Below are 16,745 nucleotides of genomic sequence, written 5' to 3'. Positions count from 1 at the left end.
TTAATGTATTAAAACACATTTTCATTTTCCCATTGCTCCAGTGCAACCAAGAATACACAAATTTAGAGTTCTCTGTTAATGAGCCAAACACCAAAATCTTGATCTTGCCCAAAATCCTCTTTATTTCTGTTTCCCAATGGATAACCCACAGCTTTTCCAGGGCTCCCCCTGCCCCTAAATCCCAGCACACACAGGGAGGAAAGGAAAATTTCCAACTTTTCCAAGAAGTTTTATTGTTTAACTCCAAGCCTGCCTCTGGTTTGAGATTCCACAGCAGCAATTTTCACCCTGCACCTCCTCAGTGGGGGCTGATTCACCTCAATTTTTTTATTATTTTTATTATTTACAAATAAGATATTTGCACTGTGCTGGATATCAGGTGCTTCCTGCTCCTCTGGAGGGCAGAAATGAGAGAAATTTTAACCCAGTGATTGTTTTTCAGGTAACATTTGATCAAACAGACAGCATGAAGTGTTGTTATTTCTGTTTAGGTAAGCACAACAGCTCATCTACAGAAAGTTGAATAAAAAAGAAATTATCTAGTTGTCAGCTAGATCACATTCATCACCTATTAGCTGAGATAAAATATCATTAAATATTGTGATATCATCACAACCAACAGCTGAGCTTCAGCAATTGAGTTGTCCAAAAATCACCACAAATGCAAGAAATTTGTAAATTAAGAATGAAGCAGTGGGCAGCAGCAGGATGGCAGTGCTGAGTGCATGAAAGCAAAAAAATAAAAAAAAAATGCACTTTTTTCTCAGTTGACTAACTCCTCCCAAGGTATTTTTTGCAGCAGGATGCCAGAGGAGTGTTTTAATCTAAAGCAAACATCTCCACGTGATGGGAAAGAGAGAGAGGGGGAGAGCCCAGGCAGCTCCTGATCCTACAGGAGAAAATACAGGAGGAAAAAAAAAATAAAATAAAATAAAAGCTGCTTCTGGGCATTTTACATTTATTCTAATTTTACTGGCAAAGTGATGCAAGTGCAACTCTGAGGAAAAGATGAAGAGATTCCACATTTAAATTTACTTAAATAAACAAGTCACAGTCCTTGTTTGAAGTGTCCAGAGTCCCTCTGTGCTCCCCACAGCCAATTATAAAATAGCTTTTTTATTTAACAAAAAAAAAAAAAATAAAAAGAACAACAAACCCCAGCTCGTTATTTGCATGCTCTTTGTTATTTTTCTCCCTCTTTGAAATGCTCTTTTGGGGCAAGCTTTTTGATCTAAAAGGCATTTAATTAAATAAAAAGGGGAAAAAAAAAAAAGGAAAATTCTAAATCCCTGCATATACTCTGTAGCAACATTTATTTGAGGGGAATATATTCCCCAAAATTATATATATTCCCATGGATTGTGGCTGGATTATCAGGGCTAGAACACAGCCAGATTCCCCAATAAAAAAACAGAAAAAGCAATTAATTTTAAGTATAAATTTCAAGTTTTTTGAGATGTTTGCTGATTAAATCCCATCACTATCCCAAGAATCAACCTGGAGATCTGCAGGAGCCATTTTCTCTGGATATGGAGAGTGACAGATGGAGCAAAATTTTGCAGCCAGGAAGCTCAGCACAGCTACCAGGCCAGGATGATTATAAAAACAGATATTAATTTTAAAAATTAAAAAAAAAAATAAATTAAGAGAGAGAGAGAGAGAAAAAGGAAGTGGAAAGGGACAGATTCTTTTCATCTGGCTGAATTCCAGGGACTGGATTTAGAGTTTTGCTCCTTTCCCCTTCCCAGCTCATTTAATGCACTGCAGCCCCAACATTCCTGGATCCTCCCAGACTGCAAGAAACAACTCATTGCCTTTTGACTTCCTTTTTTTCCCCCCTCACTATTTAATTCTCACAGCAATTTCCATTATATGAGTATAAAATTTGGGGCTTTTGTACTCAGAGGGGCTGCTGTGCTTGGCAAACAATATTTATCAATCCCAAATCTTACACCAAATCCCCCAGCACTGACCTAAACCTGTGCATTAGAGATCAGATATTTCCAGGGAATAATGATCTGTACAGCTCTGTTCTTTTGGGTTATTATTCCCAAATTATTGCAGATTATTTGCTGTTACTGCTGATGGTTTGGGGTAGAGCAGCACCTGCACAGGTGCATGTTTGGGCAGCCTTTGATACATCCCCACAGCAAAGCCAACCCCAAAAAGAATAACCCACCAAAGGCAATCCCATAAAAAAAATAACTCACCAAAGGCAGCCCCACTAAAGAATAACCCACCAAAGGCAATCCCATTAAAAAAAAAATAACCCACCAAAGGCAGCCCCACAAAAAAATAACCCACCAAAGGCAATCCCATAAAAAAAATAACTCACCAAGGGCAATCCCATAAAAAAAATAACTCACCAAAGGCAGCCCCACTAAAGAATAACCCACCAAAGGCAATCCCATTAAAAAAAAAATAACCCACCAAAGGCAACCCCACAAAAGAATAACCCACCAAAGGCAATCCCATAAAAAAAATAACCCACCAAAGGCAACCCCATAAAAAAAATAACCCACCAAAGGCAACCCCACAAAGCATCTCCCACCAAAGTCAGCCCCAAAAAGCATCTCCCACCAGAGCCAACCCCACAAAGCATTTCCCACCAGAACAGCCCCAAAAAGCATCTCCCACCAGAGCCAACCCCACAAAGCATTTCCCACCAGAACAGCCCCAAAAAGCATCTCCCACCAAAGTCAGCCCTACAAAAGAATAATCCACCAAAGGCAGCCCCACAAAGCATCTCCCACCAGAGGCAGCCCCACAAAGCATCTCCCACAAAGCATCTCCCACCAGAACAGCCCCACAAAGCATCTCCCCCAGGAGCATCTCCCCCCAGAGCAGCCCCAGGAGCCGTGCAGGGCTCCCAGGGCAGGATGCCCTCTCACCTCCCCCAGCAGGGTGGCTGAGGCTGCTGCCTCTGCTCAGATCAGATCTGTGCCCACAGCAGCCACTTCCTCTCCCCAAACCACAGGGCAAACCACGACCTGTCACCTGGTGCCTGCTGACAGGCTGCAGCAGAGAGTGCCCTCAGCACCAGGAGAGCCTTGGCACACAGCATTCCCCCCATCCTCTCTTTTAGGATGAGATAAATTCTCTCTCCTCTGCTGCAGCTACCCCTGGATATTTGGATATTTGCCAGGGCTGATGCTGCTGCCTCAGTCAGGATGGAGTGTGCAGCAGCAGGGAAAATCCCTCTTTTAAATCCCCACAACAGCAGCTCACTTTTGGCTGAGGTCACTGCCTCATTTAGGACATCACATAATTATAATTTTATTTTTTTTTTTTTCAGAAGAGGAAAAACCCCATGGACGCAGAGCAGAGAACTGAGTTTGTAAGCACCAGCTGAGAAAGGCTGAATTCCAGAAGAACAGGAATTACCAGGATACAGCCCAAAGAGAGGCACAGGGCTCCTGCTGTCCCTGTGAGCAGCTCCTCAGGAGGCAGACAGGCACTCCCAGGCTCTGGAGCTGCTGCCTGAGCTGCAGCCCAGCCTGGCAGGGCTCTCCTGGCCCTGCAGCTGCCCTGTGTCCCCAGCACAGGCAGCCAGGAAACCTCTCTCCTATCTGGCAGCTCCACCAGCTCTCCCATTCCTCTCCCTCTCACTCATTTCCTATTGATTTCTCCTGTCTTGCACTGCAGCTTTTTCCTATTTCCTTTCTCTGCTGGCTCGTTATGGCTTCCCTCCTTTCATTCTCTCCTTTTCCAGGCTTCCCATCCCTTTTCTGGCAGCTTTGATCTCTTTTTGAACCCTCTTTTGCATCAGTGCCCAGCAGAGAGGCAGCAGTGCCCCCGTGGCACAGAGCAGAGAGGAGATGCCTTGTCTGAAGTGCTGCCAAGAAGCTGCACCAACAGCCACTATCACAAGAGGCTCAAAAAGTCTCCCAAGCAGCCACCAGATGCTTCAGGTGAGCTGCAGGTTGAAGCTTGTGTGTTTATGGGAGTGGTGGACTCCCAGTCCTTGCCCTGTCTCAGCCAGGCTGGTGCTTTATTGAACACATGGGGATTTTCCTCCACGCTGGGAAATGCTTGCTCAGGTCAATCCAGGTCCCACCTAAAAGTTTTCCAGCCTCTCTCCAGCACTGCAGCTCACTCAGGACTCTAGGAAAGAGAATTTGCCTCTTCTTAGGTGACTGATTCCACCTGGGAAGTCACCCAGGACTGCATGTGACACCTCAAGCCAGGATTCACAGCCTGCACACAAATTCAGGAGCAGCTTCTCACACAAACAAGAGTAAATTGTGCTGCTTCAAAAAGGAACAACATCTGAATAAAATTCAGATTCTCACCAATATCCCTGAAAATTTCCAAAACACATTTCAAGAGCCCAGGAATAAAACCAGTTTGAGTTTTGGCCCAGGCTGCCACAGCTCCAAAAACAGCCAGAACATGGAGATTCTCTCTTAGTTTTTTTTAGCATCAACATTTCAACTTCTTTGTACCACCAAGAGAGGCCCTGCTGCTTAATCCACACAGTTCAACTTTTACCCAGCCCTGCTCCCTGCCCATAAAAGGTTTATTTTTTGGCAGAACTGAGCCCTGAGTGGCACGTCCAGGCCAGCACACACTTGTGACCATTCCCCCCCTGCCAGCACATCTGACAGCACCAGGATCCACATCACACAATCATTCCAAGCACAAAAACCCATGCTGTGATTTTGGAAAAGGTGGAATCTCCTCTCATCTGCTTTCCCCTGTGCCACAGCAATTCCATGAAAAGCTTTTGCCACTGAACATCCCAGCCCAGACCTTTCAGCGTTGTCAAAACAGAGCTTAAAATAACCCCACAGGATCCCAGCTTAGTGTTTGCCAACAAATGTAAACAGCAATGGCTCTTATTTACCATCAGGCTCTGCAAGAAAGGGTTCCTGCCCATGGGCCTCAGAAGTCAAACAGACACAACACTGAAAATCCTCAAGGAAAGGATGCAGGGTGATAACAAAACATCCAGAGCATTTGTGAATGTCACAGGCTGAACACTGTTTGTTTGGCTTTTACTATTTATACTTATGCTTACATTTGAAACATAAGGACGCTGGTTTTTTCCTGTCATTTTAATGTATTTATTTTTACATGTTTTCTTTTCAAAGAAAAAGGAGTAAACCTTGCTTCTTCCTGTCTTTTTCTAAGTGTGCTGTTACTATTTTATATGTATCCTGCCTTGTATTTTATCCCTTTTGCATTCTTAATCAAACACTGCACGTTTTACATCCCTTTCCATTTTACTAATTCCCTTGCTGCTGCTTCTCCTGTCCTTATTTTAAGCCCTCTCTTCTGATGTTGAGATATTCCCAACATCCAGGCTCCTGACCCTCAGTTTAATCAAGCTGAGACATGATCTAAGACTTTTATTCTTTAAACCTAATAATTATCCAGAGTAGGCCCACAGAACACAGCATCACCTACCAGAAAATATGCATTTGAGTCTATTTTCTCTTAGTGCTATTGACATCTCTTACACAGGACAATCTGCTTATCTCAAAGCAGATAAATTATCAGAAGGAGGAATATCTGGAATGCTACAAGAAGCATTTTTACAGCAAGTCATCCACTAGAAACTTGAAGATAATACAAATGGGATTCATTAATAAATCTCCAACTGCTAATTTTCAGAGGGAAGGAAGAGGTATTCAAGGAGAAACTGGAGGGTGAAGGCTCAAGGCAAGAGGCTGAGCTTATCTTTCAAGCAGCACAGCCAACAAACCTCCCTGGTGACCCAAAGGAGCACCTGGAGTGGAGTGCAGAATTCAGTCTCCAGACCAAAACAAACACTCTGCAGAACTGCAAATTACAGCACAGGGTGGGGGGGGGAGAATCAGAACCATGAGAGGTAAAGGATTCACCTCAAAATGCTACTGGAAAAATAGGAAAAGAAGAGTTAATGTCAAAAATCCTGCTGGTTATACTCCAAAGCTTCTTGGGAAAACAGAAGCTACTGAAATTCTTCAGACACAGATTCACTGGGAGACCCCAGTGCAGGAAATAACCAAATAATCCTGGTGTCTAGCCATGAAATGTGGAAAACAACTGGTGCAGGTGTCTGTACCACCTTCCCCAGGCAAATCCATCAATGCCCTGCACAGCCTCAGGATGAGCTGCCAAAATCTCCTTAAATCACTATTTCTACAATAAAACACCACTGCTACACTGATCATTACTTCTACAAAATCATCACTTGCACAACAAGGCCCAGAGCAGCTGGGAGAGGGAACAGAAGACTCTTTGATTTCCTGGGAGCCAAAAGACACCAGTGAACACCCACAGACCCCACCAGTGACCTCAGCAAATCCTGCTCCAAGGGCAAGCTGCACTTTCCTCCTCAACCATCTCCAGCTAGGACAGCACTGAGTCTTTTTTTTTTTTTTTTTTTTTCTTTTTTTTTTTTGCTGTTGGATTGTAGACCAGAATTTTGAAAATCTAAAATTGAAGGAGCCAATGTCCCAGCATTTTCCTAACCCATCTATTTGAAATGCTAAAATGCCATTAGCAGGAGCTCTGTGCACAGGGAGAATTATACAATTGGGCTCAGAGATGAAATATCATTCCTGCCTCCACCCAAATAATCACAACGCCCACAGCTCTACCCAAAACTAGAAAATCAAGCTCACCTCAGCTCCTGTCTCCAGTAAAAGCCCTAATAAACTATGCAACATGGAGTGGTAGCATTTGTGTCCCAGCCCAGACAGTCCTCTCTTCTGCCAGCCTCAAGAACAGCAAAATAAAACAGGAATTTATGCACAGACTCTGTCAACTGCTAATTTCCAAACACAGGGAAGGCACCAGGATGAAAAGTCCCACTCCAAGACTATTATTCTTTTTAATCCTTAGATGTCGTGCTGAAGCCCATTTGCCATAAATAATGGATTTCACAAACATTAAAAAAAAAATGCATTATAATGACATCTAACTAGTCAGTGACACTTTTTGTGCAGCTCTTAAAAATTAAAATCCCTTTTCCCCCCACCATGCAGTCAAAGAATTCCCAATTACTACAGGGACTTCCAAAGAGCCAAAGACAGGGAAAGTGAATCTGAAGCAGATAAGAAACAATTAGAGTCTATTTTAATACCAAGTCAGGAGCAAATCACCAATTAAAACTTCTCAAGGGTAATTATGTGTAAATTCTACCTCTGCTGTTTTCCAATCATAGCAACAGAAACTACAGCAGGGTTATAAATAAAACTCATTTGCAAGCAACTGCAGAGAAGAGGCAGCAGCTCCTCAGTGAGGTGCTGTGAAAGCAAGAGCCTCCTTTCTTTTATTGGCCTTTAATAAACAGAAAGAACCATAAAGCAAGTCCTGCAGCCTTGCAATTGCTCAAGCCTGAAGTGTGTTTGGAGCAGTGACAGGAAGAAAAATACAGTTAACTCCAAATGAAAAAAAAAATGAAAAAAAAAATTAATGGCACACCAATGTTTCTTTAGTGTCATAACAGGATACAGCCAGGCTGGGGCTGAGCTTTGGTGGCCAAGCAGAGGCTGGAAATGGCTGAATTTTGGGATTTCAGCCCAGCCCCAGAGTGGCCTTGGGAAGAATAAAGGTCTTATCTCAGCTGGCCATGTGTGAGCAGCCATGCAGAGCTCCCAGCAACGCCCAGAGAGAGCAGAACAGGCAGGGAGGAACAGGAAACCTCCTGCAGCAAACCCTGCCAGCCCCACAGGCTGCTGTCCCCCCTGAAAAAATCATCAATCCAACAGAATCCAGCCCAGCACCAGTGCCTAGCCAAAACCAGGGGGGGTTCAGGTTAAAATCGACCCTAAATGCACAGTGTGTAGCCAAAATTAGGGGTTTTTTCATGGTTAAAATCTCCCCCAAATGCAGAGTGTATAGCCAAAAATAGGGGTTTTTTCATGGTTAAAATCTCCCCCAAATGCAGAATGTGTAGCCAAAACCAGGGGGGGTTCAGGTTAAAATCGACCCTAAATGCACAGTGTGTAGCCAAAAATAGGGGTTTTTTCATGGTTAAAATCTCCCCTAAATGCACAGTGTGTAGCCAAAAATAGGGGTTTTTTCATGGTTAAAATCTCCCCTAAATGCCGAATGTATGGCCAAAAATAGGATTTTTTTCATGGTTAAAATCTCCCCTAAATGCAGAGTGTGTAGCCAAAAATAGGATTTTTTTTCATGGTTAAAATCTCCCCTAAATGCAGAATGTGTAGCCAAAATTAGGTTTTTTTCAGGCTAAAAGATATGGGAAATCTCCACAAAATGCAGAATGTGTAGCCAAAAATAGGGGTTTTTTCAGGCTAAAATCGACCCTAAATGCAGAATGTGTAGCCAAAATTAGGGTTTTTTTCAGGCTAAAAGATATGGGAAATGTCCACTAAATGCAGAATGTGTAGCCAAAAATAGGGGTTTTTTCAGGCTAAAAGATCTCCCATAAATGCAAAGTGTGTAGCCAAAAAATTGATTTTTTTTTTCAGGCTAAAAGATATGGGAAATCTCCACTAAATGCAGAATGTGTAGCCAAAATTAGGGTTTTTTTCAGGCTAAAAGATATGGGAAATCTCCACTAAATGCAGAATGTGCGGCCAAAAAATAGATTTTTTTTTTCAGGCTAAAAGATATGGGAAATCTCCACTAAATGCAGAATGTGTAGACAAAAATAGGGTTTTTTTCATGGTTAAAATCTCCCCTAAATGCAGAATGTGTAGCCAAAAATTGTGGTTTTTTCAGGCTAAAATCTCCCCCAAATGCAGAGTGTGTAGCCAAAAATAGGGGTTTTTTCATGGTTAAAATCTCCCCCAAATGCAGAATGTGTAGCCAAAAATAGGATTTTTTTCATGGTTAAAATCTCCCCTAAATGCAGAATGTGTAGCCAAAAATAGGGGTTTTTTCATGGTTAAAATCTACCCCAAATGCAGAGTGTGTAGCCAAAAATAGGATTTTTTTCATGGATAAAATCTCCCCTAAATGCAGAATGTGTAGCCAAAAATTGTGGTTTTTTCAGGCTAAAATCTCCACTAAATGCAGAATGTGTAGCCAAAAATAGAATTTTTTTCATTATTAAAATCTCCCCTAAATGCAGAATGTGTAGCCAAAAATAGGGTTTTTTTCAGGCTAAAAGATCTCCCATAAATGCAAAGTGTGTAGCCAAAATTAGGGGTTTTTTTCAGGCTAAAAGATATGGGAAATCTCCACTAAATGCAGAATGTGTAGCCAAAAATTAGATTTTTTTTCGGGCTAAAAGATATGGGAAATCTCCACTAAATGCAGAATGTGTAGCCAAAAATAGGATTTTTTTCATGGTTAAAATCTCCCCTAAATGCAGAATGTGTAGCCAAAAATAGGGTTTTTTTCATGATTAAAATCTCCCCCAAATGCAGAATGTGTAGCCAAAAATAGGGGTTTTTTCAGGCTAAAAGATCTCCCATAAATGCAAAGTGTGTAGCCAAAATTAGGGGTTTTTTTCAGGCTAAAAGATATGGGAAATCTCCACTAAATGCAGAATGTGTAGCCAAAAAATAGATTTTTTTTTTTTCAGGCTAAAAGATATGGGAAATCTCCACTAAATGCAGAATGTGTAGCCAAAAATAGGATTTTTTTCATGGTTAAAATCTCCCCCAAATGCAGAACGTGTAGCCAAAACCAGGGGGGGTTCAGGCTAAAATCGACCCTAAATGCAGAATGTGTAGCCAAAAATAGGGTTTTTTTCATGGTTAAAATCTCCCCTAAATGCAGAATGTGTAGCCAAAACCAGGGGGGGTTCAGGCTAAAATCGACCCTAAATGCACAGTGTGTAGCCAAAAATAGGGGTATTTTCATGGTTAAAATCTCCCCCAAATGCAGAATATGTAGCCAAAATTAGGGTTTTTTTCAGGCTAAAAGATATGGGAAATCTCCACTAAATGCAGAATGTGTAGACAAAAATAGGGGTTGTTCAGGCTAAAAGATCTCCCATAAATGCAAAGTGTGTAGCCAAAATTAGGATTTTTTTTCAGGCTAAAAGATATGGGAAATCTCCACTAAATGCAGAATGTGTAGCCAAAAAATAGATTTTTTTTTTTCAGGCTAAAAGATATGGGAAATCTCCACTAAATGCAGAATGTGTAGCCAAAAAATAGATTTTTTTTTTTCAGGCTAAAAGATATGGGAAATCTCCACTAAATGCAGAATGTGTAGCCAAAATTAGGGTTTTTTTCAGGCTAAAAGATATGGGAAATCTCCACTAAATGCAGAATGTGTAGCCAAAAATAGGGTTTTTTCAGGCTAAAATCTCCCCTTATTTCAGAGCTGGCTGAAGTTAGTCACCTCCAGGCTAAGAAAGGTCCCCTGGCTGTGCAGATTTCCTTCCAGCACTGATCAAGTGATGCTCAGGGATGTCTCCACCTCACAGATTTACTGAGCTCAGCAAGGGAAATGCCACCTTAGGAGCTCTCTGAACAAATACAGAGGATTAAATTAAGAGGTTGCAAATGTTTACAAACATAAAGGAGCAGAGCAGTGAGGCTGGTGATGGGTTTGATACAGTGCAATGGGCATTAGGGTTATGATAAAATAAAAATATAAAAAAAAGCAGTTGACAAAGTGAAAGAATATCCTGAGGGAAAGAAGGGGAAGTTCAGTCAGTGTTTAACTCTCTCAAATCATCAGCAGCCACATAAGGCACCATGGAGAACTTTTTGCTGATGGGTTTTAAGGCTCAGACACTAAAATCTATTCAACTTTCCTGGGAAAGAGAACAAAAATAAAAGAAGGGGGGAAAAAAAATCATCATTTATCATCCTGGCTCCAGATAAGACTAGAAATGGCCATTCATACATTCCTAATTTATATATTTAATGGTAATCATGACATCATCAACAAAACGAAGAAATACACAAAATATGTCAAGGATGAGATAAATGCAACATGGGCAAGGGAAATGTGACAGCTGTCAAATTATTATCTCCTTGAACTGAAGGGATACCAAAGGAAATATCTGCTGTATGGAACGTGGATTTAGGCAGCTCTATATATGCAAAATGCAAATATGTAAAGCTAATATGGAGAAAAACCCAGGCCCAAGCTACCCTATTATATTCCTAATCCCATCTGGCACAGATGCAAACTGGGTTTTCCTGGTTTAAGGCAATTCCCATCTCAATCCCACCAAGGAAGGTGATTGACAAACACAAAGAGAATTGAATGTGAGATGATTTATACCACGTAGATCTAATGGCAGTGGAAGCATCAACATTATTTATATTGCACCTGCTTTACATTCCAAGCTTGAGAAGCAAACTGAGAGAGGCAACAGAGACTCTCTGGGCCTGAAGGGATAAGAATGATCAAAACCCATCCCCTCCAAATGCTGCACAAGGCTGGGGATGAAGAGGAATGGCAGAGATCCACAGGATGGGGAAAAAACATCACCACCACATCTGGGGCTCAGGGAATAAAGCAGAGAATCTCCAGAAAAACCCAGCAGGGTTTGGGTTGAGAGGGACCTTAAATTAAATCTCATTCCCATCTCCCTGCAGCCACAGCTGCTCTGGGCACCCTGTCACCACCCTAATAACCAACCTAACCCTACTCTGAATTTGAAACCATTCCTCCCTGTCCTGTCACTCCAGGCTTTTTAAAATAATCTCTCTCCATCTTCCTTGTAGGCTCCTCCAGGTCCTGGCAGGGCACAATTAGGTCACCCCAAATCTTCTCTTCTCCATGGCCATGACTTTGTACCCCAGAGCTGGGGCTGCTTCAGGCCAGAGGTGAAAAATAGTGACAAGAAGAGATCCAGCTTCCCCACATTCCTCCAGAAATCTGAGGGCTGTGGAGACAGCTCCTCACCTGACATTAAAAGCCCTTTGATCCAAAACCTTAATGGAACAGCAAACAGAAACATCCTCCTGACATGACTGAGAGCAAAAGGAAATGAGACTTTTTTTTTTTTATTTGGCTGTTCCAATTCAATAATGGAAAGTATTTTGTTTTACTAACAAGTAAATTAAATTCCCTGTTCCCGTGCTTTTCCTTTCCATGCATCACTCAGCTGCCTCTTGGTATGAAAATCCTGTCGTTCTTTTTGATATCATGCAACTGCCACAAGACATATGGCCTGAAGTACACAACAAAATCCTCACAAATCCACTGAAATGCCTTTTTACTGTCACTGCCTTGCCTGGCACAGAGCAGAACATCCTGCAACTCAAGAACCATTCATGCACTGCAAAAGAGAAAAATTCTGCTAGTACAAACTACTGAATTAATTGCCAAGATTTAATACTCTGTGAAGAGTTGTAAACACAGACTGTACACAAGTCTGAGCTCTCCCACAGCCCTTTGGACTGTGCTGTCTGTGGAGTCTGGATCTTCCCTGCCCCAAAATTGGGGAGCTCAGGCACCCCAAAGATCATTGCTCCATCCCAGCCCCAGCGCTGTGCCAGAACTGCTGGGTCATGAAAGGCCACACGCATTCACACCTAAACCACCAAAGAGAAACAACAAAGATACAATAAAACACATCATGTGGTTTTCACAGTATACAGTGTCAAAAAAAAAGAAAGAAAGAAAAAAAAAAAAGTATCTTTTCTTCTCGTTCTGAAGACGCTCGTTCTACTCGTTAAGATGTTTCATACTTGATTTTTTTTTTTTTTTTTCTCTGAAACATGCCAGTCCAAAGAGAACCCCGAACCTAAGGAAAGGCATCTGCAGAGGTCAGAGCAGGTATGCAGACAGACAGACAGACAGACAGCCCTTCCTGCTGTCAGTCTCCCTCCTGCCCTCACCTGGAGTGACCTCTCGGCAGGACTTGACCCAAGGAGACCCAAGCGCATCCTCAGCTCCGGCTGCATCCCGAATTCTCTTTGCTTTGGGGGTTCCCGTCCTGGCAGCTGCATTACCAACCCCGGCTCCTGCAGGCTCAGCCTGGCAGGCCTGAAAGCTGCTGGACTTGAAATACTCCAGTTTCAAAGTGGCTTTGACAGTCAAGACACACTTAGTTCTCAGAACTTATTTAATCCTGCTTTTCTGATCCAGTACATGAGCTCTGCGAATACTCACAAAAAAAAAAAAAAAAAAAACCCACAAGGAATCTCATTTTATACTGACCTGTCCGTGATTGTGGACTGTGTGCCACTCATTGGAGCCTTTGGCAAGAAGTCGTATTATCCAATTTACATTTTACTCTTATTGCAGGGATATGAAGGAGGCTTTGCCCCTCACATGCACCGAGGTTCAGGATCCAGCCTTGCTCCAGAAGAGGCATGCACAGAGGACAAACTCAGTTCAAGGGCAGGAGAAGGGAACAAAAAAAAAAAAAAAAACAACGAAAAAACCAACAAGCAAACCCAATCCAAAACAACTCCAAAACTCTTCTTGCAGTCAGAATATCCAAAACCACGGAAGTGGGGCGTGGGGGGGGAGGTAAAAACTCCAGCAGGAAAAAACTCCGACAACAATCAAAGAAAAAAAAAAAAGAAACAACAAAACAATCTCGGGTGGGGGGAAAAAGAAAAAAAAAGATGTTTCCACGGAGCGGGCGATGTCCGGCGCGGGCCGTGGCCGGGCCCGTCCCCGCCGGGTCAGCGCTCGGGGGGCGGGCGGCGCTCCCCGCCCGCGGCCGGGCCCATCCCCGACCCCCGCCCGAGCGCGCCCGCAGGGGTCGGGCAGGGCGGCCGCTCTAGGCCCGGGGCTCCATGGCCCGCGCTCCGCCTGCGCCTGGGGACCAGCGGGCTGTGCTGTGTGTGCTGTGCCTGTGCTCCGTGCGCTGCGCTCGGATCCCCGCTGGCGGCTCGCAGCGGCGGCAGGAGCGGCGCGTCCGGGGAGCCTGCGCTGCGCTGAGCCGAGCCGGGCCGGGCCGGGCTCGCCCCTCCCCGGCGCCTCCGGGGGGCTCGTACCTCCGGCCGCCCCGCCCCGCCCCGCCGCCGGATCCCTCCGCCGCCCGCCCTCCTCTTCCTCCTCTTCCTCCTCCCTCTCTTCCCCTCCTTCTCCCGCTCCTCCTCCCTCTCTTCCCCTCCTTCTCCCGCTCCTCCTTTTCCTTCTCCTCCCTCGCAGCCCTTTCCCCGGTCCCCGCCGAGGCCTCTCCCCTTTGGGAAGCCTTTTCCAGAGCCGCGGGCTGTTTCCTTCCCGTCTGCGCTCGGCCGCTCCTCCTTCACTTCGTGTCCCTGCCGAAAAGCTTTCTCTGCTCCTCCATCCTCACCCGCGGAGGTTTCCTTTTTCCCTTTTCCCTTTTTCCCCTTTCCCCCTTTTTCCGTTTTTCCCCTTTCCTCCTTTTTCCGTTTTTCCCCTTTCCCCCTTTTTCCGTTTGTCCCCTTTCCCCCTTTTTCCGTTTTTCCCCTTTCCCCCCTTTTTCCCGCTTTTCCCTTCCCTCCTTTTTCCCTTTATCCTTTTTCTCCCTACCCCATTATCCCTTTTTCCTTTCTCCGCTCCCCATCCCCAGCCCGGCTCTGCCAGCGCTCCGAGCGGGGAGCGCCTCCATCTCCATGGAAAATATGACACCGGCGAAACTCAGAGCAGAAAGAAAATAAATAAACAGCGAATTGAAAGAGTGGAGCTGTGCAGCAGGAGCCTCGGGCAGTCCCCGGCTGTGCTGTTTGCTCCCAGGCCTTTCGTGGCTCTCTTGTCCAGTTCCCTGCATTTCCCACGCACGTTTCATCAGGATTTTTTTTTTCTTTTTCCTCACTGGTTCAGGTCAACATAAATGTGAGATTAGCTCCCTCCCTTCTCGTACATTCCAGAAACGCTGTGGCCGAGGGCTGCTGCTGCTCCCTGGCAGAGCCTCCGGCACGAAAAGAGGAGCCACGCAGGGAATTTGGGCATTGAAATTTCAGCAGGTGTGGGTTTCCCCCTCCTCAGCCCGCACACAAACCCTGCTGGAACTCCCTGCCGAGTATGAGAAATGCCTGTCTCCAATCTCTACAGAACCCCAGAATGGTTTGGCTTGGAAGGAACCTTAAACATGATTTTTTCCCCCAACTTTCCACTATCCCAGTTTGCTCCTACCTGGCCTTGGACACTGCAGGGATCCAGGGGCAGCCACAGTTTCTCTGGCCACCCTCACCATCCTCACAGAGAATTATTTTATTCCTAATATCCCACCTAAACCTAAAGTGAAGCCATTCCCACTTGTTCTCAAACACCTGGAAATAACATCTATACCTGAGAACTTCAATTTCCACGCTACCCCTCCAGAAACGAAAGCTGGCGAGCAGCACGGATGCAAAATGAAAAGCAGGATGTCTCCACTGCCAGCAATTCCTGCCCCCTCTGCACAAAGGAACTCGTGGAACATCAGTCTCCCCCAGCAAATGCCAGCAGACTAAAATAACCTTATTAGCTAATCCCAATCATCTAGGACACCACGCTTCTTCCCTTTAATTAATCGTGCCGGGATAGACTTCAAAGCCAGGGCATTGGGGTTGGGAAGAGGCTGGAAAACAGGATCTGGAAAATTGGGAGCAGCTCCCCTGGCTGGGCAGACAGAACCATCCATACCTTGCCCGAAGCTACATCCCGGCCAGTGCTGCTCTGGAACACGGGGCTGCTCTCGGAGCACCAGGAAAAAGCAGAATGTCTGCTGGAGGATTTGTTGTTTTGGTGAAGTTCAGAGCAAAGAGGAGGAAGCGTGGGATGAAATCATTTTCTACATGATACTTCATATATACGCAGGGCATTTATACTTCCTTTTTTGGTTTCCTTTTGGGGAAAATAGAGGCTTGGGAAAGGAAAAAAAAAAAAAAAAAAAAAAGAAGTGTGGGAGTGCAAGGCGAGCAGCCACGTCTGCCTCTCCTTCTGCAGCTGTGTGCAGTACAGTCATCAGTGGTGATGAAGTGACTGAATGCCTCCATATATCTGTATTTATTTATTATATATCTCTTTATTGCATCTTCTCTGCAATAAATCCCTCCCTGCTTTTAACTTCGGGAACATCGTGTACTGTGCCTGCAAGAGAGTAAGACTCCTGGGAGATCTGATTCATGGCAGGCTCAGCATTGGAATATTGGGCCTCGATGCTTTTTTATTACTTTAATTATATTTTATTGTGCATGACAACATAACAAGAACAATTAGCTGGAGGAAATCCTAAGACATAGATTCTGAAACTGTAACTGCCTCTCTTTTCTGCAAATGCTGATTTTTTTGATTTTTTTTGGTAGGAGCTGGCCACATACTTAGATAAAGATAGATGCCTATTTATGATAATTCTGTTTTACAGCCTGAAATATGGGGTGGGGAAATCAATAAGCAATTACACTGTGCCCATTAAAATAGATTTTTTTTATTTTTTTTTTGTTAGATCTGAAGTTATCACTCAGCCTGAATTTATACACAGAACCATCCCATGACAGGAGGACTGGAGCAAGATGATCATTCAGGTCCCTTCCAACACAAAACCATTTTGTGATTCTCTAATTAACCTCCTCAATCTGTTTTTCTTAGTCCAGATCAGAGCTAAGCAGGACCATGAAGTGCAGGAATTTAATTCCTATGGAGTAAAACTTCTTATTTTGCCTTAAAATCAAAGTCAGATCCTTGGAGGTGCTTTATAGGGACTTCTGAAAAAAACAAATTTCTGGAGAAAGTGTCGAGCGAGGATCCTTTGGCCAAATCCTTCTCTCTCCCAGCCTGACATCGAGGAGCTGTTGCCATCTGCTGGGGAAGCCTCGAATGGCTCCTCCAACCTGAGCAGGTAGGAATTTGGACAAAAAGAAAGGTGAGGAATTTGGAAAAAAACAGCGTTTCCAAAAGTTTTGGGATTGTGGAGCTCTGGAATGCTCTGAGGGGGTTTGCACCGCTGTGAGCTCAGCATAACCAGAGAT

At 44.2% G+C, this 16,745-nt stretch overlaps 1 protein-coding gene across 1 annotated transcript in view; it reads right to left on the bottom strand.

The window, feature by feature from the left end:
- ARHGEF12 (Rho guanine nucleotide exchange factor 12) overlaps positions 1-13,625 on the bottom strand; it is a 71,493-nt gene extending 57,868 nt beyond the window's left edge. The window contains exon 1 of the mRNA XM_079326803.1: positions 13,036-13,625. Coding sequence (XP_079182929.1) covers positions 13,036-13,067 — 32 coding nt within the window. The 5' untranslated portion in view covers positions 13,068-13,625. The remainder of the gene's footprint in view (positions 1-13,035) is intronic.
- Between the last annotated feature and the right edge of the window lie 3,120 nt (positions 13,626-16,745).

The sequence above is a fragment of the Erithacus rubecula genome (genome assembly GCF_903797595.1).
Source record: "Erithacus rubecula genome assembly, chromosome: 25".
In the NCBI taxonomy this organism is placed as follows: Eukaryota; Metazoa; Chordata; class Aves; order Passeriformes; family Muscicapidae; genus Erithacus; species Erithacus rubecula.
This window is presented reverse-complemented; position numbering and strand designations above follow the sequence as displayed.